This window comes from Nesoenas mayeri (genome assembly GCF_963082525.1).
Source record: "Nesoenas mayeri genome assembly, chromosome: Z".
Taxonomy (NCBI): domain Eukaryota; kingdom Metazoa; phylum Chordata; class Aves; order Columbiformes; family Columbidae; genus Nesoenas; species Nesoenas mayeri.
The window spans coordinates 57,225,344-57,252,220 of NC_137542.1; the positions used below are offsets into that span (position 1 = coordinate 57,225,344).

At 36.0% G+C, this 26,877-nt stretch overlaps 1 protein-coding gene across 1 annotated transcript in view; it reads right to left on the reverse strand.

Moving 5' to 3' along the window:
- WDR70 (WD repeat domain 70) overlaps positions 1–26,877 on the reverse strand; it is a 127,152-nt gene that overhangs the window by 40,171 nt on the left and 60,104 nt on the right. The window contains exons 10-11 of the mRNA XM_080362484.1: positions 19,210–19,384; positions 591–690 (exon numbers count right to left, since the gene is read on the reverse strand). Coding sequence (XP_080218610.1) covers positions 591–690; positions 19,210–19,384 — 275 coding nt within the window. The remainder of the gene's footprint in view (positions 1–590; positions 691–19,209; positions 19,385–26,877) is intronic.

The following is a 26,877-nucleotide window of genomic DNA, read 5'->3' on the forward strand; positions in this document are numbered from 1 at the left end:
AAGGGGTTTTTTCCTGTCCTGTAGACATTTCAAATTTTTTTGCCATTCAAATACATCTTGGCCACTCACTCCCAGTCATCACATCTCAATGTTTGTAATATAAATTAGATAAAAACAATTAGAAAAGGACATTGCATAAGAAAGCTGTGTGATTAATTAATAACTCCAAAACAGATATACCGTTATTGAGAGGCAGTAATTTTCCCAGAAAGAACTAATTAACAAAACTGGTCTCATTTTATTTTTAATTAAGCTACTATTTTCCTTTTGGTGTATTATTAATGCTAGACAAGAAGATCAATCAGGAACTGTGTAGTATACATAGCAAAGTTCCTTAAAATATTCCTTAACTGCTGTAAAACATGCTTGCAGGAACACAGTATTGGATGATGTATTAAAATAAAACATTTAAATTGTGAAACACTTCAGGTTTAAATCACTCGTATCCCATTTCTCTATCTTACCTCCATCACGAACAATTACATTTAACAATGATACAATTTAAATTGTTTGTTTACCAAACCATTTCACTTCATACAGTTAAAGTCATCTTAAATTCAACACATCAAAGGTTTCTTTCAACCACCTACCTCCTCGGCTGGCAAGGACAGTACCATCATAGGAAAATGTCAAGCATGAAGTGTCGGTGCCTGGAGCATGGGCTTGCCTGCAGTGGAACTTCGTGTGTACCTGTTTGTCAAACAAATAAAACATTAGAAAATTTGCTTATTACAAGATGGGACAACCATTTCTTTATAGCATTTTGTGTACTTTGCTGCTATTCCTAAATTTAAACAGAAAATCCAGAATTTTTACGAGGTACGGAAGCTAAATAGCTCTACAGCTTTTAAAAAAATGTCATATATTTCAGAATAGGCTTTCATAACGAGTGCATGAATGAAAAATTTTACTTCTTCATAGGTTTAATTATACAGTCCACATTTACTTAGCATCAGAGCTCTTGGAAAACTCCCACTAGCACTGAATGAAGGTAGTTATGCCTGGTTAAAATAAAATACATTTTAAGATAGACCTCAACACACCCCTAGCCAGGCATATAATTACAAAAAAAACCAAAATACAATATACATACTTTGAAAATATCTTAAAAGAAGGATTGGAAGAATTTACTTTCACCAGATTTAAACCCTGCCAAAATGTATAGCCTATACAATAGAACAAAGTTCAGATAGTCTGAGGTTTGTGTTCCATTTAGCTGCAACAAAATTCAAGTTTGGGAATGATGTATGCTTATTTTTAATTATTTCTACCTTGCTGACAACCCTAGAGAAAGGTAGAAAGTACTTTCAAGTTAACACTTTGTTCCTGCATAGAGCTGACTTCATATTTATTAAGTCTGTATTTAGTAAAATCCCTAAAACTTCTATTAAAAAGGAAGGAACCTCAAATTTAATTTTAGCATTTTCATAAAATCAAGCTTTCTTACTTTCCGACCAAAAATAAAGGTCTCTCCTAAAATACCAAGATGCCTTTCATATACAAGAAAGAAAAATGGAAGAAAAGGGAAAAGATGGAAGCAAAGATGAAGGAACTTGAGACAGATTGACTCCTTGCTTAATACACAGGATATTAACACTTCCCATTCAAGCTCTTTGCCTAACAGAGATCTAATTTATATAGTTTTAAAAATAAAGCATTCAAGAATCAAAGGCTGCCTGTGCAACTGGATGTCAGCTTCCCATCTGTATCACGAGGGTTAAAACATGTCCTTCCTCATGCAGGGTGCAAGAAGACAAATTAGTGACCTTAAAGTCCTCTGTTTACCATGGTGATGAACAAAACAGAATAGAAGTGTACATTTTCACAGGAGGGTTTGAACAGCATGCAGTAAGTCAGATCCAGAATCACACCCTAAAGACTAGCAGGACAAAATACTGAGCAGCTGCTTAGTGATTACTCTCCAATCTATACTTTAAAAGAGACACTTCTACAGAATCAAAAAGGAGAACAAGATGACAAAATGCAAGCACATGGATTGAACTAAGCTTGCACAGGAATCATCAGTTACTAGAGCTTCTAATTTTTGACTATGCACCTCACTTTACCTTTTTGACTATGCATCTCTTCTTATGGACTATTTTGTATGCAAAAGACCCAAGCTAGTGAAGTAATAAATGTTGTTTAATCTTTCAAAGATTTGTTCTAAATTTGGTCCAAAAGCTAGAGAATCTGTGTGACAACATTAACAATGATTACAACTTTATTTTGGTGTGCAGATTTAGCAAGTTTTTAGAGGAGTCACATAAGTCATTCTGTCCACAAATGACTTCAACAAACAAAAGAGGACTTCAAACACCAAGTAAATGCTTCTTACAGCATTTGGAGATAGAATGTAATAGCATAGTACTTGTTTTGAAATTACTGTCACTTCTAGCCAATTGTGCATATCCTGAAGAAACTCTATGAACAGATTGCAGTTTACAACTGTATGTCTTTGGTGAGGGTGCTTATAAATACTAAGAAACATATTTTATGCATCCAATTACATAAAATTTTCCAAGTATGTGGTAACATATAAAGGATAAACTGTAAATTGGCTACCAGAAAATAAATTCCCCGTCATATTTGTTAAACATTAACAAACAATTAAAATGATGTATTTTCTGCCTAAGAAATACCATGGACATTTGCAAAAACATCATAATTGGTTAATAATCAAACCAAAAAAAATGACAGAAAGATTACAATATGGTATTTAGCTATTTTAAATAAATTAGAAAAACTTCATTTGGGTTCCACAACACTTGTCTCCCCAACACTCTCATCTGTCTCTGGTAATGTCACACTGACACACATTTATTAAAATAACAGGTTTTTTTCATTTTGCTGCCCAACTTCAACCACGGTGTTTGGTTTTGGTTTTTTGTTTGTTTTTCTTTTCATGTCATCCTCAATCAATCTGAAATGCCTTCCTTTTGTTTTGTTTTGGATACAAACTGAAATAAAGGAAAAGATTTGGTTTCCACCAATGCCTTTTCTTGTATGTCCTACTAATAAAAAAATGAAACATCTACAGATAGATAGATAGTAAATCAGATAATGTTTCAGGAGTTTTGTTATTTTTCTATGGTTAAAGACGGTGATTTTATTTAGCATTAATTTATGAATGCACTAATCAAACCCAAACTGTATCTTTCAGGAATTAAACAGCTCACCTTAAATACATCATTCACTATGGAGTCTTCTCAATGAAATACCTATTCCTGAACAACTGCTTACCTTTTTTCAGTTGTCTCATAGAAAAACAAAAATACCAACATACAGATGCCCAAGACAGACGTTATTTGCCCCTTAATCACAAAAATGAAAACAACGGAACAAATTTAGCCCAACTCTTTGCAGCTTTAACACCTCAGGATTTCATGCAAAATGAGAGTAAGATTGCATGAGCAATTCCCTTTGTCTTTAAAAATAAATTTGCTCAATTTACCCATAAAGAGATTGTTTTCCTAACTTTAAGGTATGCAAGGTTGCCCTCATATATTATTCTCTAAAGGAATATAACCCTGAATTGTAATCTTAAATCAAATATTCTAAAATGATCGAAGGTTGCTCTAAAATGATAGAAGGTTGAAATGATAGAAGGTTGAACAAGAAGTTTTTACATATACTGGCAAATGTTCATTGCAGTTTTCAAAAGAAAATAATGTGTTTGGCCTCTAGCCTCTTAACATTTTTAACAGATGCCTAATCTTGCTAACAAATCATTAGTAAAAAAGTTGTTATCACAATCTTTCTTGTTGGAAAGACATGAAACAACGGAACTAATGTACACAATTCAAGTTTTATTCAGGATGAGAAGGAGAGAACACAGAAACACTAGATACAGATGCCCTAACTAGGTAGTTAGGGCAAAGCATAACTACATTTCTCCCTCATTATCCCTGTCATTTTGTTGTACAGGTGCTTGCTATTACGGAGTACTAGTCATGTGCCATATAAAATTTGACAAGTTAATCAGTCCTTAAAAGTTTTTAAAGGTTTAGTTATTTCAGCAAATTCTGCACACTAACTTCTGCAACTTGTTTGAAGGTTTTCTAGCAAATAACTCCAGCAATGTAAAACTTTGTATTAGCACATATATTTTTGTTAAGCAATTACAGCTGACTGGACTTGTGTGCAATATGAAATGACAGGCGGAAAACATGAAGCACGTGTGAGAAAGGATGTAGTTGCATGTATCAAAAAAAACCCAACAGGATAACAGATAAATGTCATGGTATGCAATACCACCACAGTTCTAGAGAGGATGATAAACAGAAGACAAAATGAAGCCAGAGAAAGGATCGGAAAGAGGGGGGCGGGGGGGAAACAACCAAACAACCAAACAACACAAAAAAAAACAACCTGCCCAAAAGGTATGTGACTGAAGTGTCAGTAATTAATATCCTTTGCACAAAAATCTGGGTGGACTGAAGAGGACCAAAATGGGAAGTCAAGAAGATGGCGGCCACATGAAGTACTTATCACAAAACGAATGACCTACAACAGAGCTGCATGGTTAGAGCTCTGCGTCTCACAACTGCTCTCCTTCTCCAGAATCCTAAATAAGACACATTCTAGGAAAAGCAGAAAACAGAACTGGTCAGTTTGCTCACCTCAGAAATCCAATAAACACAGATGAGAAAAACGACAATGCACTTAACTAATGAAGTTTTTAAACTTTCCACATTGTTTCTAGCATACAATATTTCACAGTAAGCTGACACTTTTCCAAGACTATAATGCTTCCTCCCAGCCTCTTTTCTTTTAACAAAACATTGAATCTCCAGGATAAGACATTATTCTTCCTTCCTGTTCCTAACATCTTGATTTTTTTTTTTTTAAGAGCAGGGGCAGTAAAGTAAGGAAGGCCTTGAGGACAGTGAGATCTACAAAAATTGCTGTATCCATCTTTTCCTGTTTGCAGAGACGTAACAAAATTTTACTCATTTATTAGCAGGCACACAGTCAAACATGCAACCACAATTGTGTCTATAGCAAAAGACTGAGTGTGCCACTAACACTGTGCAATCTACTCCAGGGAAGATCATCTCTTGATGCACTCCCATGCTCACTTACGAGCTGTTCACCCTCTTTCACATCACGGAATGTTCCTAGTGCTCCTTGAGAGAGATGGAAATTGGGATTTACTCTGGTTTCAAACGTGAGGCAGAAGGGCAGGACTAGCTGGGCAGAGATGCCAGGAAGACAAGTCTCAAGCTATGTATGGCTGAGCTAAAAGAGGCCATTTCAGCTAAGATAACATAAATAATAAATTAGCTGACACTGACAATATCCAGCTGCAAAAATGATAATTTTTAATAAACATAAAAGCTTTTCAAGATAAGGTGTTACCTCAGGCCAGTCTCAAGGTGACAAAGACATGAGCTATAAAGCTGCAAAAAGAAAACAAACAAACAAACCAGAAACCTCCCTTTCCATCACAACTGAGCAAAGCTGTCCAGCTCTTTGTTGAAAGTGATCCCAGAGACAGCCAGCAATCTCTGAGCTGTGATCACAGCTGACAAGACTGACAGGTTCCCAGGGTATGAGTTACACTCTCCAAATGGCAATTTCCCCTTCCCCCTCTTGGTCATCTCTACTGAAGGCAACATATTTGCTTTGTTCTCAATTATAATCCATAAATGAAATGTAACTGTACTTTCTGGGTTTAGTGTCCCACTTAAAAATTATGAGGTCTACATATACCAGGTAAATTCACTAATTCCTTAATTTCTGCCTTGAGTAGACATTTGCAGACTATATCAGATGCTTTCCTTAAGTCTCTGTAAACATGATCCCTGGGCTTTCACTTTATGTGACAGCTCTTCAATACCGCTTCTTGTGGTGTAGATATGGATGCTGTTTCAGTAATTATCACACTACGCACAGTAAGATTAACCTGTAAAATCTGAGGGTTTAGTGTTTACATGATTGCACTATTATATTATTTGCTCTTCTCCATGATTTTCTAACTCAGTACCATCTACCCATATCACTAGCAGACCTGAAACACTCTTTCCTTTCTCTCAATCCTAATTAATCAATTGTGAATACAGTAACCTAACTTCATGTGCCACTGGCAATTGTATTTAACTGTCCCACATATCCACTATGTGCTCATCTGGTCCAACCAAAGCCTTTTTCTGGGTGGAGGGATAATATTCTAGGAGATGCAAGTCTTTGGGATTTCTTTATCTCTCACACTCAGTAGTGGTCCAATACCCTCCAATAATCTTTCACATGTATTTCATAGAGCAGTTTTTCTAGTTATTTGCAATTACTGAACAGATAAGCGACTTGGCTCTTTTTTTTTTTTAAATATTCTGCAGTTTTTCTTCACAAAATATACTGCAATGAAAAACCTAAGTAACAAGGAAAAAAACTGAAAATATAACAGCTCTGTAACTATTTTTGAAGTTTATAAAACCTTGTATCATTATATCATTGAATTATGAATAAAAATAAAAACACAAATGTGAAATGCTTAGTTGGAAAATGTTGGGCTGTTATGGAAAATGGCATTCTTAGAAGAGAAGCCATACAGCAGTGTAGTCAGTCAAGGTGAAAAAACGATTTAGCGTTTTGTTAATTGTAATTGATACAAAAAGTTGATTTATTTTGAAAAAAACCTCTTAACATTTACACAGAAGGTAATGAGCCAAGGTACTCAAAACATCAGACTATATGTGGTTTTAGACAGAAAAAGGAGGCAAGCAAACTGGCTTGCCTTAGAGGTGTTTCTGAGCTACTGCAGAGTGTTGAGAAAGCCTATGTTTCCTTCACCACTTAGAGCATTCTATTTCTAAGATTATTGCTGACCACAGAAACAATTTATTTTTGTTTAACTTAATTCATCAAGAAAGATTTTAGGAAACCATTTCAGAAATATGGCTTCTTAACAGCATTGCTAAATATCTGCCTAATGGTTTGAAAACGAAACCCCAGCTGAAAGTTTGGCTTCACTGTCAAACTTCGCATTTGAGAAAATAATCTTGGCCTCAAAAACAATAAATATAACTAATAAAAATAGCTTTTGGAAACTATTCAGTTGGCTTACTTTGGGGACTTTTTACACTACATGAGAAAAACGTAAAAGGATGTAGAAGAAACATTGTCTGTATCTTTTCATAACTTATCGAACCCATCCCATGCTATGCTAGCAAATTTATGATTTTCCTCATTTTTACTATTGTAAATATGGCTTCTGTAAACCAAACAAAATTCCTTTTGCCTCTTCCAAAGTAAGTTGGAGAAAGTCCAGAGGGAGCCACAAGAATGATCAGAGGGCTGGAACACTTCTCCTATGAGGAAAAGCTGAGATAGCTGGGGTTGTTCAGCCTGGAGAAGAGAAGGATCTAGAGAGACTTTCCGGTAGCTAAAGGGCACCTACAAGAAAGCTGGACAGGGACTTTTTACAAGGGCATGTAGTGACAGGATATGGGGTAATGGCTTTAAACTGAAAGAGTGTCAATTTAGATTAGATATAAGGAAGAAATTCTTCACCATGAGGGTGCTGAGGCACTGGAACAGGCTGCCCAGAAAAGCTGCCGATGCCCCATTCCTGGAAGTGTTCAAGGCCAGGCTGGATGGGGCTCTGAGCAACCTGGTCTAGTGGAAGGTGTCCCTGCCCATGGCAGGGGGGTTGGAACTAGATGATCTTTAAGGTCTCTTCCAACACAAAGCATTCTATGATTCTATGGTAATTTAAATATGACCTATTCAATATCCAAGACTCTCTCTAACAGGCAGCCTGTCAACTTCTATCTTCTCCATCAGCAGTGGCATCTTCAGAGCATAGGGATACACACCAATTATTGTTTGCAAAGGTCGTGCCTCAGAAACCTCACCTGAATGATCCACTTTTCACCAAATAGCTTCCTGTTTCTTTTTCTCTCTCTCTCTCCTTTACTCTTTTTCACAGTTTGGCGTTTCTATCCAATACTGCTGTTTCTTCTATCCTCATTCCTTGTCAATCCCACGTAAATTCCTCAGTCTCAATAGATTTATCCCTGACAAATCCAACAAACCTACCCCATACTCATTCACCTTGGAAAAAAATTGCCTATTTTCTACTCCCCTTCTTCATTGTCCTATGAGGTCCGGCATCTCCTGTATACCTTCTACATGTTGACTCCTTCACCATCCCTCCTGGTGCACGATTGTCTCTCAGTTTCACTGGCTACTCATCGTTACTCAAATGCCTTGTCCCTAACTTCTCACTCTACAATGTATTTTTAAAAACTTTTTTACAACCATGACCACTACTATTTCCATGCCAGTAAGCTACCTTCAAAGGAAAGGTACACCATTCTCTGTCTGCTGAACATCTTAGTTCACCTTGATATCACTTTGTGAATGTTTAACTGGCAACTTCAATTCAACATGATGAAAGCTGTTCCTGATTTCCTTACCTGGATGCCATATCTCCTCAGTTTCCCTGGAAGATCTAGCCTCTTTTAACTACTTAGTGTAAGAAAAATGTTGTATGCATCACAATGTGTCATCTCCTTTCTGCCACATATTCTAAAAGACACTGTAACAAATCGAATCAATAACCTGATGTCAATACTATTACTTTGATGCCTTTTCTCTCTTTCCTTGGCAATGGTTCTTCACTTTTGGGGTCCAGTGTCACCTCATTTTGTCTTCTTTAACAGGTGTAATTTTACCAGTGACTTAAATATACATTCTTCCAGTAATAGCAATTACAGACCACTCACTTAAGCCTCAGGCACATCTGTGTTCTTCTCATATACAGAAAAACAAAGTCAAAACCAACAAAACCACCACTCTCTCTTCTATAACACATATGGACATAGAGCAAACTATCATTTAAAGATGACAAGAAAAAGGAGACAACTAGCAACTGAGTTTGCGCTCTGCCTTGCTTTTGTTTGTTGGTATAAACCTCTTACCAACTTGACACCAAAGGATTCATTTTTTTTTACATAACCACATTCGTTTTGGAAGTAGAACAATCAAAACTGAAGTTTGTTTTAAATACGTGGACACAGAGCAGCACACATTAGCACAGCCCTGCCTTGCTCTCGCACCTCAATGCAATAGCCAAGAAACAACAGTGGCCTGTCTGGAGTACAGAAAATGTTCCTATGCCCCTGTCAATTCCTACCCAGTTTGGCACCATGCTTCCACACATGAACTATCAAAATCAGCGAGGCATTTTGCACATTTATGACAAGCGACAAGCCAATGGCTGGCAACGCAATGCTTTCTGCTAACTAAAACAGGTGTCCCTACTTATGAAAAATCACTCAGACTCTTGAATATAAGCCAGTCCTCCTGATACATGGGCAGGAACACACAACCTGTCCTAGCTGTGCTTTTGCAAGGTGTGTTGAAACAGCCTCTGCAAAGGTCACAGCAGTATACGCTAATAACTTGACCAAGATGAAGTTTGGTTACAGAACTTGGGCTCAATCTGCTCTCCAAATGAGACCAGAGACCTGCATACTGGTCAGGACAATGAAACAGGCCAGGAATAGGATATAGTGCCATTTCTGAGCTCTTATCAAGGTATGTGCTGATCACAGCAGTTATATTCATCAGGAGCAATTAGTGTCCATAAAAAACACAGTCCACGAATTGGGGTTTTTCAGAATATTTCACTCTTTGTATGCTAACTAACATAGTACTTTCTAATTTGGCCATCCATCCTAGCCTTAATAAAAATGCATTATACCAAAAATTAAATATGAACTAAGGTTAAAGTTGATTAGAGGGGACTGTTTTGAGCACAAAACAGTCACAAGTCAAGACAGGAAGTGATACATATACATGGTAAACAGAGAAAGAGTAACCATAAAGGCATTTTTTAACCCTTACACATTGCTTAATCTGAATGAAAATTACATATGTTGAATTACCTAAGAATACCTTGTTTGAATTACTAGAGCTCCAAATGACTATATACATTCAGAAATTCTACTAACCTGGAATTTCATTATAAGAAGTTTGTGGGCATACTTAGACACACAGCGACACACCATATATGTATCTCCGCATAGTGTGTTAAATATACATGTAGCCATATCCAACTCCAAGTCTAGTTCTCTATCTCATGAGAAATTTAGAACTTGGTTTGAGGAAGACAGCTGTTCCACGGATGTATCTGATTTCAGTCTGTGTAGTGTCACTACAGTCATACATTAAATAAAACACAGCTGGACAATGCTCCACCTATTTCACCACCCTCTCTGCTAACTGTTTAGCACTAACATCTGTTGAAAACAAACTTTAGGAAATAAGGAGATAATGAAAAAAAACATTTATTTTAAAATATTTTGCACTGGAAGAAGTTTTACTTATTCATAAAGAAAGCCTCACATTCAATTAAGCTTTCATTATTACAGATTAGATACCCAGAGTTAAAAGAAACTTGCTCGCTGAAGGCCGTCTTACACAAAGCACAATATTATTGCAAATACTTTCATTTTGTATGATTGGTTTAGTTCCGTACCTGCTCCCAAGAGATGGTGTAGTTGTGCAGTTCACCTTCTCACTTATAATCATGGACACAAAAATAACTTATTTGGTTTATAAGCTTATTATGAATTTTCTACAAATCCCATGCAAACTTTTTAAACTCAAGTTGACTAGACTTATGAGACATTCTTTAGAAACTGACTGAAGTCTGTATTGTATTATGGCCACCTATTCAAGCACATTTAAAACTGCATCCTCACAGAAGTGCACCTTTTAATGGATTCAGCCATGAAACAATTGGTCTTTAAGTAGAAATTGTTCTTTATCGGACTTCCTCTGAGTCAAGAGTATGTAACCTTATGGTACATACAAAGGCTATGTTTCACTGTAATTTATCTTCTTTTTTTTTTTAGCTTCTCAGTTTCTAACAGATTCATGGGGAATATTTTTGTATGAAAAATATATTTCTTAGCGTCATAAAATTGAGCACATTTCAAAATAAATCACTCTCTTATTCAACTGAACAAAAAAAACAAACAAAACAAAACAAAACCCAAAACTGTCTGTTTCTCTTTGGTAAGTGTATTTTTTATAAATTAAACAGTTATGGAAAAGGTTAGACACAAGCACCACCCAACATTAAACTTGCTAGTTCTTAAGTACACTCTTTCCAAAATTCACTTCACATTACTCTTTACTAATACGCCAAAATAGAAAGCTTTCTAAAAGTTAAGAATTAATGAGAAAATTGAAGCCTGCAAGAGATACATCTGACTATGAAGCTGGAAGGGGGTGAAGGGCCCATAAATTAGATCAAGAGGTAGAGCAAGCATACGCAGACAGAAAATACCTAATCTTCACTCAATATGTTCCACAAATCAGAAGTCGTCATTTCCCACCTTTTTGTTTTTAAATAAATCCACTCGATCAAGCTGTAACAGCTTTCCTTTCGTATTTTAAAATATGGGAGTTTTAGGCTTCTCTAATAAAACTAACTTAATGATCAGGAGTTGTACATAAATGTACTTCTCATTACTTTTACAGAATTCCCAGCAAACCTGCTGTTCATCGTCCCACAAGCTTCAAGAAATAGTGACGTACTATGAATCACAATGAGAAGCATTTAGACACAAAACTGGCTTCCTAGTACAGACACCAAGCACAAGATTCTTTCAGTAATATACAAACCGTATCAGGCTCTAGATCAATGAAGTGTCCAGCTTGCTTGAGCAGTGAATATACTACAGTATCTAAAAGCCATTTTTCTGATAAGCCAGGCCACTCCAGAGCTCATTTCTGTTAGAACAAAATGTAGCATCTGCATTTTTAACTTTTTGCCACTGCAGAAAAGGAAAATCTTCTCTAAAATAATAAAACTACCTCAAAAAGGTTCTGCTATTTCTGTTTCATTATTTTTCACCATTTTATATTTTATTTCTGTAACATTCATGTTACATTAATATTAATAATACCACAATATTAATAAAGCAAATCATGTTGCTATAGTGCCTATACTTTTCTTCTGCAATTGCCATTTTAAAATTATATCTGTAAGCTAAGCTCTAATGTTATTTTTTAAATAGTAAATCAAATTTAGATATATAATCCTTGTGGGATAAGCCTTTTTCTTTTAACCATATATGAATCCAAAGTAAAATCCTTTATGCTGTTTTCATTGGAGTGTGACAGACTTGAAGATTTAGAATTGCCTTTCATCACTATATTAGATAGTGCAAACACTGAGATAGTTCTTAACTATAAACTGTTTATTATATAAGAGAGAAATGCACTTAGAAATACAACAGGGCACATTTTATCTTAGCATATGATTGTCAGATTCTTTACTTCAGCTAGCTTCAGGGTATAGATAGCGATGTACTGGCTAAACCAGACGCATACAAAAAGGAATAATATATGAATCTGTTAATATTTGCTGCTGGCAAGCTTGTGTGTGATTTCCAGTTTCTGGAGCAGAGATCTGGCACATACACATATGGAATGAAAGGGTGGGATATTATGGATATGGAAAACTTACCTTAAGTTTGAAAGGGGAATATAGTATATTTGGATATCTTTCATCTTGTATTTACACAAGAAATTTCCAGATGTAGCCAGACTGCCCTCTTCAAAGCAAGAAGCACATTACATACTTGGGGGAAACTGGAAGATACGCCTGCTCTTCAGTTGTAGTAGTGATTTCAGCAAATTTGGGGATAGTTATTCTAAATTGTTTCTATTAAATATTAACATCTCAGGTAAATAATTTTAATGCTCTGAAAATATCAATATAAACCCCAAATTCTAAAAAAGCAAAACCAAGACAAAGTACCCAAGTTGACAAGTGAATATTCCGTGGTAAAAAAAAACATAGTAAAATCTAGCTAGTGTGGAAAGAAGATAATCCTGGAATGCTGTGAGAGATCAGATGCCAAAGACTATGAGCTTTGCCTGGTAGAATCTGTATCTAAAAAGGCACATGCACACTAGTAAAGCTTTCTATTAGACAGACACATACATCTTAATAATTTATGACTGAGAGCTGAGTCTTTTGCATGGCAGCATATGCAAAAAGCATCCTGTAATTATGCAAACATCCAACAATCTCATCTTCCCAAAGCATGGGTATAAACCCCCTCAAAGGACCTTCCAATTAATGAAGAAAATATTTACTGCAAGTCTCAGGTCTTACTACTAGTTTTCATTACTCTGTCTTGGCAGCATCATCTGTAAAACCCATCAAGAACAGCAAAATAAAGTTTACAAAAAATTTCCAAGTAAGATCTGGGCTTAGCTTCCTATTCCAAAACAAAAGGGTCATCCTTTGGGAGTGGGGGGGGAAGACTTAACATGATCTTTTTGCATTATCTAAATCTGTGTCCTTAGTTGTACAGTATTTCTTCAAAATGGTTCCAATGCTTGTAAAACTTTTCATCTCTGAAAACTACCTTTAAACTTCATACTGCACACCACAAAACTAAAGCTTACAAAAACCCTTTCAAAGCAAACAGTCACTAAATATAGAAATGTATTTATCTTACATCTATAAATCATGCAATTATTTGGAGAATAGTTTTAACATGAGTATTTGTAATTTAAATGTACAGAGCTTAGATCTGCTTAATTTCAGTGTGTACTGAGACATCCCACTTTTCTTCCCCTTATATCTGAGGATAGAGCTGCTTAAGGGCATTTGGAAAACAGGTTATTTAGATTACCACTTGATCATACCACTTTTGGGGATATTAATGTGGGCAGTATATTAGTATAGTGCTGGATTTCATTATTATTGTGCATTTTAAGTCCTGGAAAATCACTTTGAGCTCTAGCTAAGTAATTTAAAACTGATCAAAATACATAAATTATTCTAGCAACTTAAAATCAAAGTAAGGTTTTAAAACCAGGAAAAAAGAAAACACTAGCAAAGCAATAGTATGGCAATACTATTAAAGATGCTCACTTTTGAGCAGGAAATGGCTGAAGAATGGAGTCAACACTAGATGTTTCATGAAACAAGACAATAAAAAAAATCACTAGGTATAAAAACATCTTCCTCAGCACTGAATCAATTTGTGTTTAATAAGAATAAATTAAAATATTGCATAATTCCTGTTCAGATTTACACTACATAAAAACATAAAGCTATTACAGTTATATCTGTCAAAGCTAACTCTTTACTACTTACAGAGACACCATTACATAGCTAAAAGCTCATAAAAATTAGCCAGGGTTTCTAAACAGACCCAACTTCATATAGCTTGGAGTAAAATAAACCAACTAACCAAGCAAGCAAACAACATTTGGGGTGTACAAGCTATGTTCTTACAGGCTTTTAAAAGATTTCACCAGTCCTTGCAACCTCTGTCTCCTCAATATCCCTATCAATACTTTTGTATCACAGCTGTGATGATATACCAGAAAACACGTGAAGTGATAAGCTGAGTAACATCATTGGGGCTGCCATATGCAGGGAAGTTGACTATGCAGTCCTGGGCTGAATGTACCCATGGAAAGCTGGAGGGAAAATTCGCATAACAGGCAGCCTCATCAGGTGGTTTGAAGGACTAAGAAAGGCCAGCTAAGAAGTTTAGTTTTGTCATCCTTATAAATCCTGTTTATAATCACTGAAAAACTTATCTTGACCCCGTCCTGTTTAGGGTGGAAAATAATTGGAGATATTTTTCATTAAAGACATTTCTATCAATTTTATCTCACAATACATTTTTAACCTACCCATCAAGTGTGCTAATAGTCTTTACAACAATTATTTCAGTTTTTCTGTATCTCTATGAATGAGATACTCCCACTTCTACACAGGAAAACTGGGCGCACAGAGGTTTACTGATTGCAAGACACACTTCAGTCTTGTTACTAAAGACTGGGCTCCTGGACCAGCTCGTTCAGCAATAAGTATTACTATTGGTCTTGCAACAAGCTTTGAATGGGCAAGCATAAGCAAGATGAGGAATTTTAACCTATTTGAGCTGCAGGTAAATTTCGTGGTTTTACTGCACTGGCCTGTGAATCAATAATTATCAAGGTCCTCCTGTCTTATTTTGACTACTAACACTCTGCAACTCTCCATATTTGCCAGACGCTTCTCCATGTCTCAGAACATTTAAACTGAGACAGTTCAAACGTATTATCTTATGACTGACTATTTCACACTATTGTTTCCACTATCCATTGGAAGTTTGAAGGAAGTTATTTTTTATGTCCTTTGAAGCTGTTATTTTAAGCCAAGTTGACAGTGTTCATAATATTTCAAACAAGCTGACAGATCGTTCTGCTAATGTGCACTGTAAATGCACATGTACGTGAACCTTAAAGAAAAACCATGCACTGACAAAATAACATACGTGAGAAAATAACACAGATTTATGACAAAACAAAAAAATCCTCTGAAGCAGGTGATTGTAATGGATCGAGATCATGCTGAGGAAGTTTGGAGAAAGGCAAGGCAGAGCCAGAATGCATTTGGCTAACTTCAGCATTAGCAAGTTACAAATGTCAGTGTCATGAAGACAAAAAAAAGTCTTCCTCCAAAAGTTCCAAAAGTGTTTTTACTCGCACTACATACAGTTTGGAGATTTGGAACTGCACCAAAAAAGCAGTGGAAGCAGAAAACTGAATGAAACACTCATGGTGTGCATTACTAGTCAGAACTAAAGAAAAGAATCAATCACACACCAAAATTACTCCCTAGGCACAGCAACATAATTTTAAAAAGAAAAAAAAAGGCAGATACTGAGGTGGCTCTAACTGGCTTGGAAAAAAAACAACTAACTCATGACCCTAACTTAAACAGCTACTTTTGACTTCAGCAGGGATGACAAAACATGGGACAGAAGAGATCTTGTTATCTTGTTTCTTTCTAAAAACAAACATTCAAATAATTATTTAATCACACCTTTCTGGATCAAGTTCTATGCTACTCAGCAGCACACACACAAGATGCCACGGTGGTGATGGAGATGCCACCACACAACAGGTTGATTTTTAATTTGTTTGCCCTTTGATAGACACATCAGTAGGATTTCTGTAGTCAGGTGTAAAGCTACCTAGTCATGTCTGGAACAGAAGCTAATAAACCTATCACTGGCAGTCAGAAACTATGGCTACAGTGCCAAAGAAGATTTCTGGGAGCTTCATCAGGGAATTTTTGCTACCTTGTAAAGTGGTAAGGTCTTTGTGAATCCCTAGAGGAAGAGAGGCTTCCTAACAGCACTGTCGCAGGGTGCCTGCCTCTAGTTAGTGCCCCTTCACTCTGGAAAAGGGCTTTATCAGACCCTCCATCCTACCAAGGTATCTACATCTTCCCTTGATACCATTGTTTTCATGATCCTTCTCCTGTACCAAAGCAGAGACTTCACGTTTGCACTGAAGCGAAGACAAACTGCCCTCTCTCTGAAGTGGGCTCAATGTTTGACAGGAGTTTTTACACCTATCAAAAATAAATGTGTCTAAAACCCTTCACAGAGACCAGGATAACAGGTGCTATGGATAGTACGTGATGTGAGCCATAATATCTGGTAGAAACACCTTCCTGGATTTAGTTTGTGCTGTCACCATCATATGCAGGAACAGTAGTATGGGCATTCAACAGCATGCTTGAAAGGCCATTTATGTTTTTTGTTTAAATGCAAAAACCAATTCAGATACTCAAAACAGGCCTTTATCAGATCACTTCTGGCATGACAGTACAGTCAACTAAGTTATGTTCTGAATCTGTCCTTTCTGCCGCATATGTGCCAAATCCAGAGTCTAAAATAATCATGCCAGAATCATTCCTAACTGATCAAGTATAAGAAATTATAGCAACTATTTTCTGTTTTCAAACACTAGTGATTTTTGTCACAGACTCAATAGAGTCTTCTCAAGTTAAACACAAATGTTGTCTTAATTTTGACTTGAAACAGAGCTGTACTGCAGTGTAGCAAAGTCTGTGTATACAGCTCTACACTTGTTTCAACAAAGTCAAACTATATTTGCTGGATATAAATTAGAAAATTTCTTCTTCACAAATTTGAAGTTAGTATTTCTAATATATATCTCTTCAAGCAGCCTAACTCTCATGTCTTGATTCTCCACAGCTTTACCTATTTTCCTGTGTCACCTACTTCGTGCCCCCAAAGCTGTACCACTTCATCATGACTTAGCATTTTCTTGTTTTCCTTTGCAAGCATCTCTGCATCCTGTCAGGCCAGTAAAGTGCTTTCATTATTCCAATGCAGGAGTCAATCCCATCCTCCTCTTTCTAAATCCTACTTTGAATATATGTTCTTTTTTATTTTTTTTCTTTTTTTTCTTATCCACTCCACCCCCCAAATGTAAGATGCAGGATTTTTCTTTTTTATTTTAAAACTATTTCATCAAGAGGCCTTTTGAAACACCTCATTTTGACTATGCACAGAAATTTTCGGAGGGTACCAGCAGCTTTAGGTAAGAATGGCACTAAAGAAAGACAATTTAAACTCCTCCTTTACACAAAAATCTGGCACATTTCTTAATGATACGAACAAAAGCAAAGAGAAAAATTATTTAGGCTTTAAACAAAACAAATCCAAGGACAACTTCATGTCTATTAGGAAATCACTTTAGTCTTGCATTGTTATATAGGGGTCACCAGTTGGAAATCGCACAAGATGCACAGGACATATCTTTAAATTATTCATAATCACCTTAAACTGCACCCAATCAGCATTACAATATGTCATTTTATAGACACAGAAAAGTTCAAAAGGAAAAGCACATGAAAAAGCAGACTACCAAGAGCACTATTGTTAAAACTACACCAGAAAGCTTAATATTTCAATACTGTATATGTTAAAATAAACAACATACACAGGTGATGAAAGCCAGTCTCTGAAAAATTTATTATTCTGTTAGAGCAAGTTTACACTTACGATGAATTCTCAAGCTTCATGCCACTAGGAAGTTTTACTGGGTTTATAGTGGAAATAAAAACAGAAATAAAAATAGACGACAATCCAAAAACACAGGCTATACTTCGAATATGACCAACAGGCTTTCTTTTCCTTTTACATCTATACATTTCCTGTTGCCTCCAGCAATTGAATTTTATTCAGTCTTCAAGAAAAGTTCCCTAAACTGCCTGTTTTCCTTTTTGAAATTAAATGTTTTGTAAGATTAAGTTGAACAGACTACTGCAACTTGTATTAGTTCAGCATTACTTCCCCAACACCATCCTATTGGAATTGTATAGCCTTCTAAGACTTATGTCAGTTTGATCCAAAGGATTCTGCCCCACCCTCAAATTTTCCCTGTAATCTTAATTTGGCTTCCAAAAAAATTAACCCTAATCTCATTGTTTCCTCCAATGCATTCTGTAAGTACTTATCCCGTTGAAGTGAAAGGAACTGGGCATCAGTTCTTTGTGTAAGATAAGAATAAAGGAGATATGGATCATTAATTTTAAAAGCAGTAAAGCTTTGCCTGATGAATTTGCACTCAACATTGCAAAATTAAACTCTTGGAACAGGACTGGTTTCTAAACTATACTACACAAAGCAACAGGGAGCACTGACTGCTCCAAGCTTCAAATTATAAAGCAGTAGCAAGAATGTATGTTATTCTTTGTCAGTTACATTCATGACTACTGGAAATTCAATTTTAAGTTCAATATGAACAGAAGAAATTACAGGGTATATTTCAAAATTTTAAATAATTTGATATAGTTCTCTTTCTGACTCCTTCTGATAACACCACACTTATATAATTTGTTCAAATTTGTCTCAGTGTTATTTTTTACACATGGGACAATGTAACAACATTTGGCACTTAATATGCAGCATTATCCTTATACTCACCCACCAGGATGCTATTCTCCTCTGCCTATGATCTGGATGAATATCTGATTTCCGTACAAGTTTTTATGAGGTACTGCTTAACGTATTCAATATCGTAAACAAATGTGGAAGTATATATTTTTGATTACATAAGAATTAATGAAACTACAGCTTTTCCCACAAACATCGCATCTTAAATAAGTTATATTCTAAATATAGTTATGTAGCCAACTTTTTTTTTTTTCAATAGACTGCCAATAGTTTCCTCAGTGTTTTGGACTGAAAAGCAGCACACTGAATGATCAGTTGTAGAGAAGCAGGAGAAATATTAAATTCTGCCTACGAGGTACTTGGGTGGAGGGTGAAGGGGAGGAATAAAATGCATGTATAAAAGTACCAAAATTGATTTTATCAGCTTAAGCATTCAGCGTATATTATCAAATACTTGACTTACACTCATATTCCTATCCCAGATCTGGATGGAGCCATCTTGACAGCCAGCTGCAATAAGTTTACCATCTCTGCTGTATGTGCAAGTCGTAGGAATCACCCGTTTACCTTGAACTGATCGTGGTTTAAATACACTTTTGTGCTTTTTCTCATTGTTCACATCCCATGTCCTCACAGTTCTGGAAAAAGGTTTAAATACAGAGTTGTTTTAGTTGAAGTTAATGCATATGGATTAATTATGATATATCCAAACACCTTTTTCAGTATAAATGGCACATAATATTGTTCAAATAAAGCTGTAATGGCAAAACAGCATTTAAGATACGGTATGGCAGTCACAAAACTAACGTGACAACTTTCTACGAAAGACATATTATATTCACTAGCAAGCATGTGAATATTTTAAAAATGAAAAGAGAAAAAAAAAATCAGTTCTTCCCAAACTCTGTGTAAATACATAAAATTATTTACAACTGGACAAACGACCAAAGGTTAATAAGCAGGCACTGCATAGTCTCTGCTGTCACTAGAAATCAGGAAGATTAATGTATTCAGCCCTTTACAAGAACGAAGACTTAATGAAACAGGCATGAATGCTTATAGAAATTCATTAACAAGATTGTCTTAATTGTTCTGACATTACAACAACTGTAAAATCTGCTTTTAACTGGCAGTATTGCAGACTCACTAGTTATTCTTCAGACTTTTCTTAATTTTACAAAGGCATTTTAAATAATCAATGGCCATATTATCATATTTCTCTTCCACTAATCCCAAAAGCCTTACAAGTTCTGTTGTAAAACTGTTCTTTAAATACTTTACAAAGACTCATTTATACAATACTGTTCTTTCAAGTTGAGTTTTCCCCACATTATTAGCAAAATAAATACATCGTTTTTCTTTTTAATGGAAAAAGAATATCTGCCTAGATCTTTAATGTTTCTTAGATGCACAAAACCATCCAAATGCACAAGAACTAAGCCACTGAGATACAGGTGGACTCTTTTAAACTGTCTTAGATACAAATGTTTTCTATCCATTTAATACGTTGATTTCTTTCCAGATAAAAATTCAAAACTCTTCTGGCATCTAACACAGAGAAGAGTTTCAGGATTTGGCAAAGAAAGGAAGATCATTAATTTAGAAAGAAAAAAAAAAAAAACACTAAATTCTCAAGACAACTTTCTTTGTTTAAACCATAAAGACATTGCCTATGATCTAACAGCATATAATACAAAAGTCTCTAGCAAAGTAAACAGCACTTTAACAAAGGCTGCCATTTCTCCAGAACAAGACAAGACACCGTGGTGCAATATTAGGAGCTTCCACCAGAGCTACAAAAACAAACAGGCTACAGAGCTGAGATATATCTAATTCTAGGACAAGAAAGTGAGCTGGAAATAGCTCATCAAACCTATATTTAATCACACATTTAATGCCAGTAATGATAAATCAGTAACTGAAGTAGAATGAATCTCCAGTTGTCCATAGCAAAGTCAAGATAGTCTGTTTTTAAAAAGTCTTCAGAACTCATATTTATAAGGTATTACTTCAGTGCTATATTTGGAGCTCTAGCTTAAGACATGTAAGCGTTCTGATGGTTTGGTTTGGTTTTGGTTTGGCTTTGGTTTGGCTTTTTTTGGTTTTGTTTGTTTTTCATTTCAAATTGAACATTAGATTATGATGCATTTTCTGGGGGCACTTAAATAAATCCATACTGCTATGTGGAACAGCTTGCCCAGCATGGTTATGTGTTCACCTTTCTTACAGTTATTCAAAACCTGTCTGGAGATGGCCATGTGCTGAGTGCCTAGGTGATTATGTGTTGAACAGGATGGGTGGAGATTAGAGTATCTTCAGAGGCTGCTTCCATCCTCAGTCATTACGTGACACTGAGATTCCCCTTTTCCTCTCCATGTGTTGTCAGTAAACAACCATCTCAGCCTCCTGCCTTTCAAAAGGCACACTGACATGCATCCCATGCTGATATTTACTCAAAACTTGAGCCTTTTTCCAGACTCTTTCCCCATTATATTCAATCCTTCTATAGAATCATAGAATCATTTCAGTTGGAAGAGGCCCTCAGGATTATCAAGTCCAAGCATAACCTAACTTTAGCACTAAACTATGTCCCTAGGAACCTCGTCTAAATGCCTTGTAAACACCTGCAGGGATGGTGACCTAGCCACTTCCCTGGGCAGCCTGTTCCAACGCCTGACAACCCTTTCCGTGAAGAATTTTTATCTAATATCCATCTGAACCTCCTCTGGTGCAACCTGAGGCAATTTCCTCTTGTCTCATCACTTGCTTCTTGAGAGAAGAAACCAACACCCTCCATGCTACAACCTCTTTTCAGGTAGTTATAGACAGGGATAAGGTCTCCCCTCACCCTCCTTTTCTTCAGGCTGAACAGCCCCAGTTCCCTCAAATGCTCCTCATCAGACTTGTGCTCCAGACCCCTCACCAGCTTCATCACCTTCCTCTGCACTCTCTCTAGTACTTTAATGTCCTTCTTATGATGAGGGGCTCAAAACTGAGCACAGTATTCAAGGTGCAGCTTCACCAGTACTCACTGGAATATCCCACAACTCCAGCTTCTCTTCATCCTCTTGTGATGACCATGCCCTGCTAAAAAGCTACTCCCTCCCTTATACTAGAAGTTTTCCCCTTCTCACATGGTGTACCTAATAAGATAGTTATGAACAGAGAAGTTAAAAGCGTGCCTCCCCCTATTTGCCTTTTTACCCAAGATACTTCACAAGCACCTCAGCTGTAATTCCAAAAACAACCTCTGAGATTCCTTCACCACCTTAATTCTTCATTTCTGGTGACAGAGAAAGACTTTCTTAAAGCCTTCAGTTCCCTCTTTTTAGGACTCAGTGTCCTCTAAAAATCTCAATTGCTTCACAACACTATAGAGCATATTCATTTTAGCTTTCAACTGTAAAAAGTATAACACAGATCAAAAAAAAAGTGAGCCCAATATCAACTGTAATATCAGGGGGACAGATGAAACATCTAAGTTTCCTGAGGTGTTGCTTCTGCAGCAGAGACCTGGCCACACTCCCCTTTCTAAAATGCCTACATAACCTATAGTACTGGTATAATGTCCCCTCAATGTTTTCTTAATGACCCCACACTGAACAAGTATTTACTGTTGCACTTCTGCTATTGGATCTAAATATAAAACTTTTCTACTAAAATTAAATAAATATTTTCTAAGAAATCATCTGTGTATTATTTACAAATTGACAAATCATTACCAGAGAGCCCTTAACTCTTGAGCTATGACTGAGCTCTTTAACCTTGTCTTTCATGTCACGTCTTTCAAGTATTTTTATTCTTCACAGAAACATTTCCTACTTTTATTAAAAAAATAGGCATCATATTGCAAACACATCTCATGATACCATGGACAAAACTTCAGCTCACCACATAAATCAACTGGCCCATGGTTTCTGACTGAATCATCACCAACCAAAACATTAGAAATCATCTATAAACTATACAGGCTTCACATTTTCCTTCAGATGTTTTTCTTCAGATAGACTAGAAACACAGAGATTTCTGAACGATCTCAAAGAGATACTTTCACTGCCTTATTCTAAGGACCCTCATCACACAGTCTGAGTTTGATATAGACTTATTAGTTCTGACATTCTCCTTTTACCTTCCATGCTCTGTCAATAACTACCTGAGCATCCTGTCCCTTCTTCCAGCAGGCACTTGGATGCCTTCCCCCATCTACTGTTTACACTTGAAACTTACTTGAAGGCTTTTTCCAGTTCCTTTCCCTCACAACACTTTATAACTCTTAATATTTAACTCCTCCCATCCTAGCCAGGAGGAAAACAGAAACCCAAAAAATCTATCTTCAGGGAATATGTCTTTAAACTGACAACACCGCAAACAAGTGCTAACTAAGGTTGCTGCTGTATTTTCTCTCCCCTTCTACTACAGACCCTCAGTCACCACACCATATCACAGTCAACTCAAGAGAGCACCATTTGGAATTATGCCTCTAGGGTTTTTTTCAGAATATTTTGTACTGTATCATGATTCTCCCTCCTCCTCAGACATTAAAAAAAAACCTGACACTGCATTACAGAAGTCCCATTTTCCCTTCCTAAGCTACTCTGGGTCCAATCTAAGGTTTTTTGCATTAGAACAAGTAAAAAAAATTACCCTTGGTTCCATCACATCAGTTCCAGGATACTAATTTTGGTTAAAAAAATTAAAAACTTTTTTCCCACTTGAAAACTAACTATCTTTATTTTTTTTTCTTTTTTTCTTTAGTAAAAACAACATATAGGGGGTTTTTTTTAACTATCCCTCCAATCTATGTCATTCTTTCATCACATCAGATTCTAATACACTTAATGATATGTACAGTCATATAAATATTTTTAATTTCTCTTCCATAAATTTCTTTTCAAATAAAACTTCAATGAAAAGGCTCTACATACAAGTTTAAATTTAACTTTTTAAATGGTGGATTCCACATCTGCAAAACAGATTTTGTAAAGTTCTTCTATTTGCCAAGAGCAATTCAAAGCAACTTAGAAAAGGATGGGAATGTTCTTTTGGAAAGGTAATGTGGATATTTTCCTGACCACTGAGAAGTTAAATGACCCATAATAAACAAGTAATTTAATTACTGGGGTCCAAAGGTTTTGTGCATTTCCCCCCCCCCAACACAGATGTTTTTCTCTCTCTTTTTTTTTTTTTTTCCTTTTTTTCTAATGTTCTTACGGTGTTATTACTATGTCAGAATTTCTAATAAAATTATTGACAATGCTGTATTACACAAATTATTTGAGTTATTTATATAGCTGCATTTCCCAGCCTGAAAGCATGGAAAATTTCTCCAAGTCTTGATTCAGTAAGCCACTGCTCATTCTAATACTATTCTAATACAATCTGCTAAAATTCATGGAATGAACTAGTTTGAACATTAAATGCCTGACCTCTCAAATTCCACTAAGCTTCTCTGTCTGTCCCTTATTCTCTGTTTCTACCGGACTGCAAAACTCTTGCACAATATTAAATGTTATTGGAATTCAATATAGTATAAATATATTAAGTCTATTCTTAATAACTATGTCTACTCTTATCACACTTAAAATACAAAAATATGGTGAAAAATTACCTAAAGTAGAATATGCAAATAGAATAGATAGATAGATGGATAGATGGATAAGAAATAGCTGAAAAGTTCTGCTAAGATGCACTTTGTGCATATGGTGGTACAAGACTATGTCATCAAGAGAACTTTCATTGTTGTATTCTCTTTGCCCTCTTTCAGCAGAAGAAAGTTACAGTAGTCTTCTGTTGAGCACATGGAACCCAATGAAGTTTGAATCACCTACCATATACTGAAAGAATTTGTACAGACAAGCAGATGGAGAAATCCAGAAAAATTTTCCATACTTGTTTGGCAGAAAAACTTCTAAATAAGCTACCTACTCCCAGCATCTGAAGAGAGTTAAAATAATTTAAACCAGAACACAAAAAAAGTCAGATCCAACATAAGTAAAATCATAACTATGGAAGGAACTGCCAAAAAAATTGACACAACTTAATAATTTACAATACTTCTTCAGCTTCTCTGTTACTTAAATAATCTCTAAATGTAAAAAACAAACAGAAACTTCAGCTGATAAAACATTTTACCAGAGTAAGAAACAAATAAAAACATCAAAATTCACTTTTATGTGATATGCAGCAAATGGATTGAAGCAACTATGAATGTAGCTTTTTCCATGTTTCCAAATAAAATTGGTAGCCCTTTTTTGATAGGAGAAATTGCCACCATTTGGGAAATTACAGCTGACTTATAATTGCTATTCTCTAGTGGGAAAATAGATTAAAATCTTATAACAATGGATCAGAACTACTCTTATTGTCCAGTCTGAATGAATTAAAAAGCAACCAACTCAAAATTGAAATGACACATAAGGATGTCTGAGGGAGCATGGCAAGTAGATGTTCTGAATTAATAAGCAAAACCACTGTTGCTCGCCAGCAGGTAGCCTGGGAAGAATACACACAAATTGTCCAAGCAGTCAGGGATGGGGGTTAGGAAAGCTAAAGCCCTGACAGAATTAAATCTGGCCAGAGACAACAACGGCAACAAGAAAAGCTTCTGTAGGTATATTAGTGATAAAAGGAAGACTAGGGAAAATGTGAGGACTCTCTGGAAGGAAACAGGAAGCTTGGTTGCCTGGCATATGGAGAAGGCTGAGGTACTCAATCACATTTTTGCTTCAATCTTCATCAGCAAGTACTCTTGCCACAACGCCCAAGTCGCAGAAGGCAAAGGTGGGGTTGAAAGAATGAAGAATTTCCCACTGCAGGAGAAGATCGGGCTTGAGAACATCTAAGGAACTTAAAGGTGCACAAGTCCCTGGAACGTGATGACGCAGCTGTGGGTCCTAAGCGAAATGGTAGAGGTGAAGTTGCTAAGCCACTATCCATCATATTTGAGAATCTGTGGCAATTCAGTGAAGATTGCACCAACTGGAAAAGGGGAAATATAACTCCCATTTTTAAAAAGGGAAAAAAGAAGACCTGGGAGCCACCAGCCTGTCAGTCTCACCTCTGCCAGCCAGATCATGGAGCAGATCCTCCTGGAAATGGTGCTAAGGCACACGGAAAACAAGGAGGTGATTGGTGACACCCACCATGGCTTCACTAAGGGCAAATCATGCCAGACAAATCTGGTAGCCACCTGCAATTGGGTTACAGAGTTGGTGCATAAGGGAAGAGTAACTGATCTATCTGGACTTGTGCAAAGCATTTGACACCATCCCACATGACATTCTTATCTTTGAAGTGCATTCAAAACCTGAAAATCCCCCCAAGTATTTGCAGATCTGCCCATCAAAAATGACCAGCTACAAAATTCTGTCATTCTCAAAGCCAAAGACTATAGCATACATATTTCACACATCACGTTGGCAAGAATGAATGACAAAATACGAGACAGAAAAAAAAAAAAATCCTAGATTATAAGTGTTGACATCTATCTACTATCAACAGCAGATCTTAACAAAAGCACAAGAGCATCCAGTCACACAAACATGAAGATTTCAGAATGGATCACAAAAGAAATTCTAGGATTCTGCTCTAGACTGTTCCCCTCTACACCTGTAAATTCCCACTGAACTATACTGCACAATGCCAAATTCAGATAAATACCTTGCTATCACCAATCTTTAACCTGAAAGATGCTGAATGCTTTAATTCAAACCAGTAAGTTTTACGTGGGACTTAAAAGTTTCAAAAGACATTTTTTCTTTTCTAAAAATATTTGACAGCTTTTTAAAAGGCTTTGAAACTTTAAACTATACTTGCTCTTAACATACCTAAAGAAGAATATATTTGTTTTCTTATATATTATTTTTTTGCTAGATGTATAGATCTTGAAATAGTTATTTGTAAATCAAGTGTTCTTACAGAAAATCTAGCTAGAAAACCTGTTACCTGTAGTACATCCCTTTTACTAACAGATGAGCACTCTGCTTGGAATATAATCACTATCTTGGAAGACGGTATAACATATTAAAATAGAAATAATGTACGGAAGAGTAGAAAATTAAGAAGTAAGTAAATGATAGAAAATTTTGATTAAAAACAAAATATTCACATTACTATATGTATTTTCCATTAA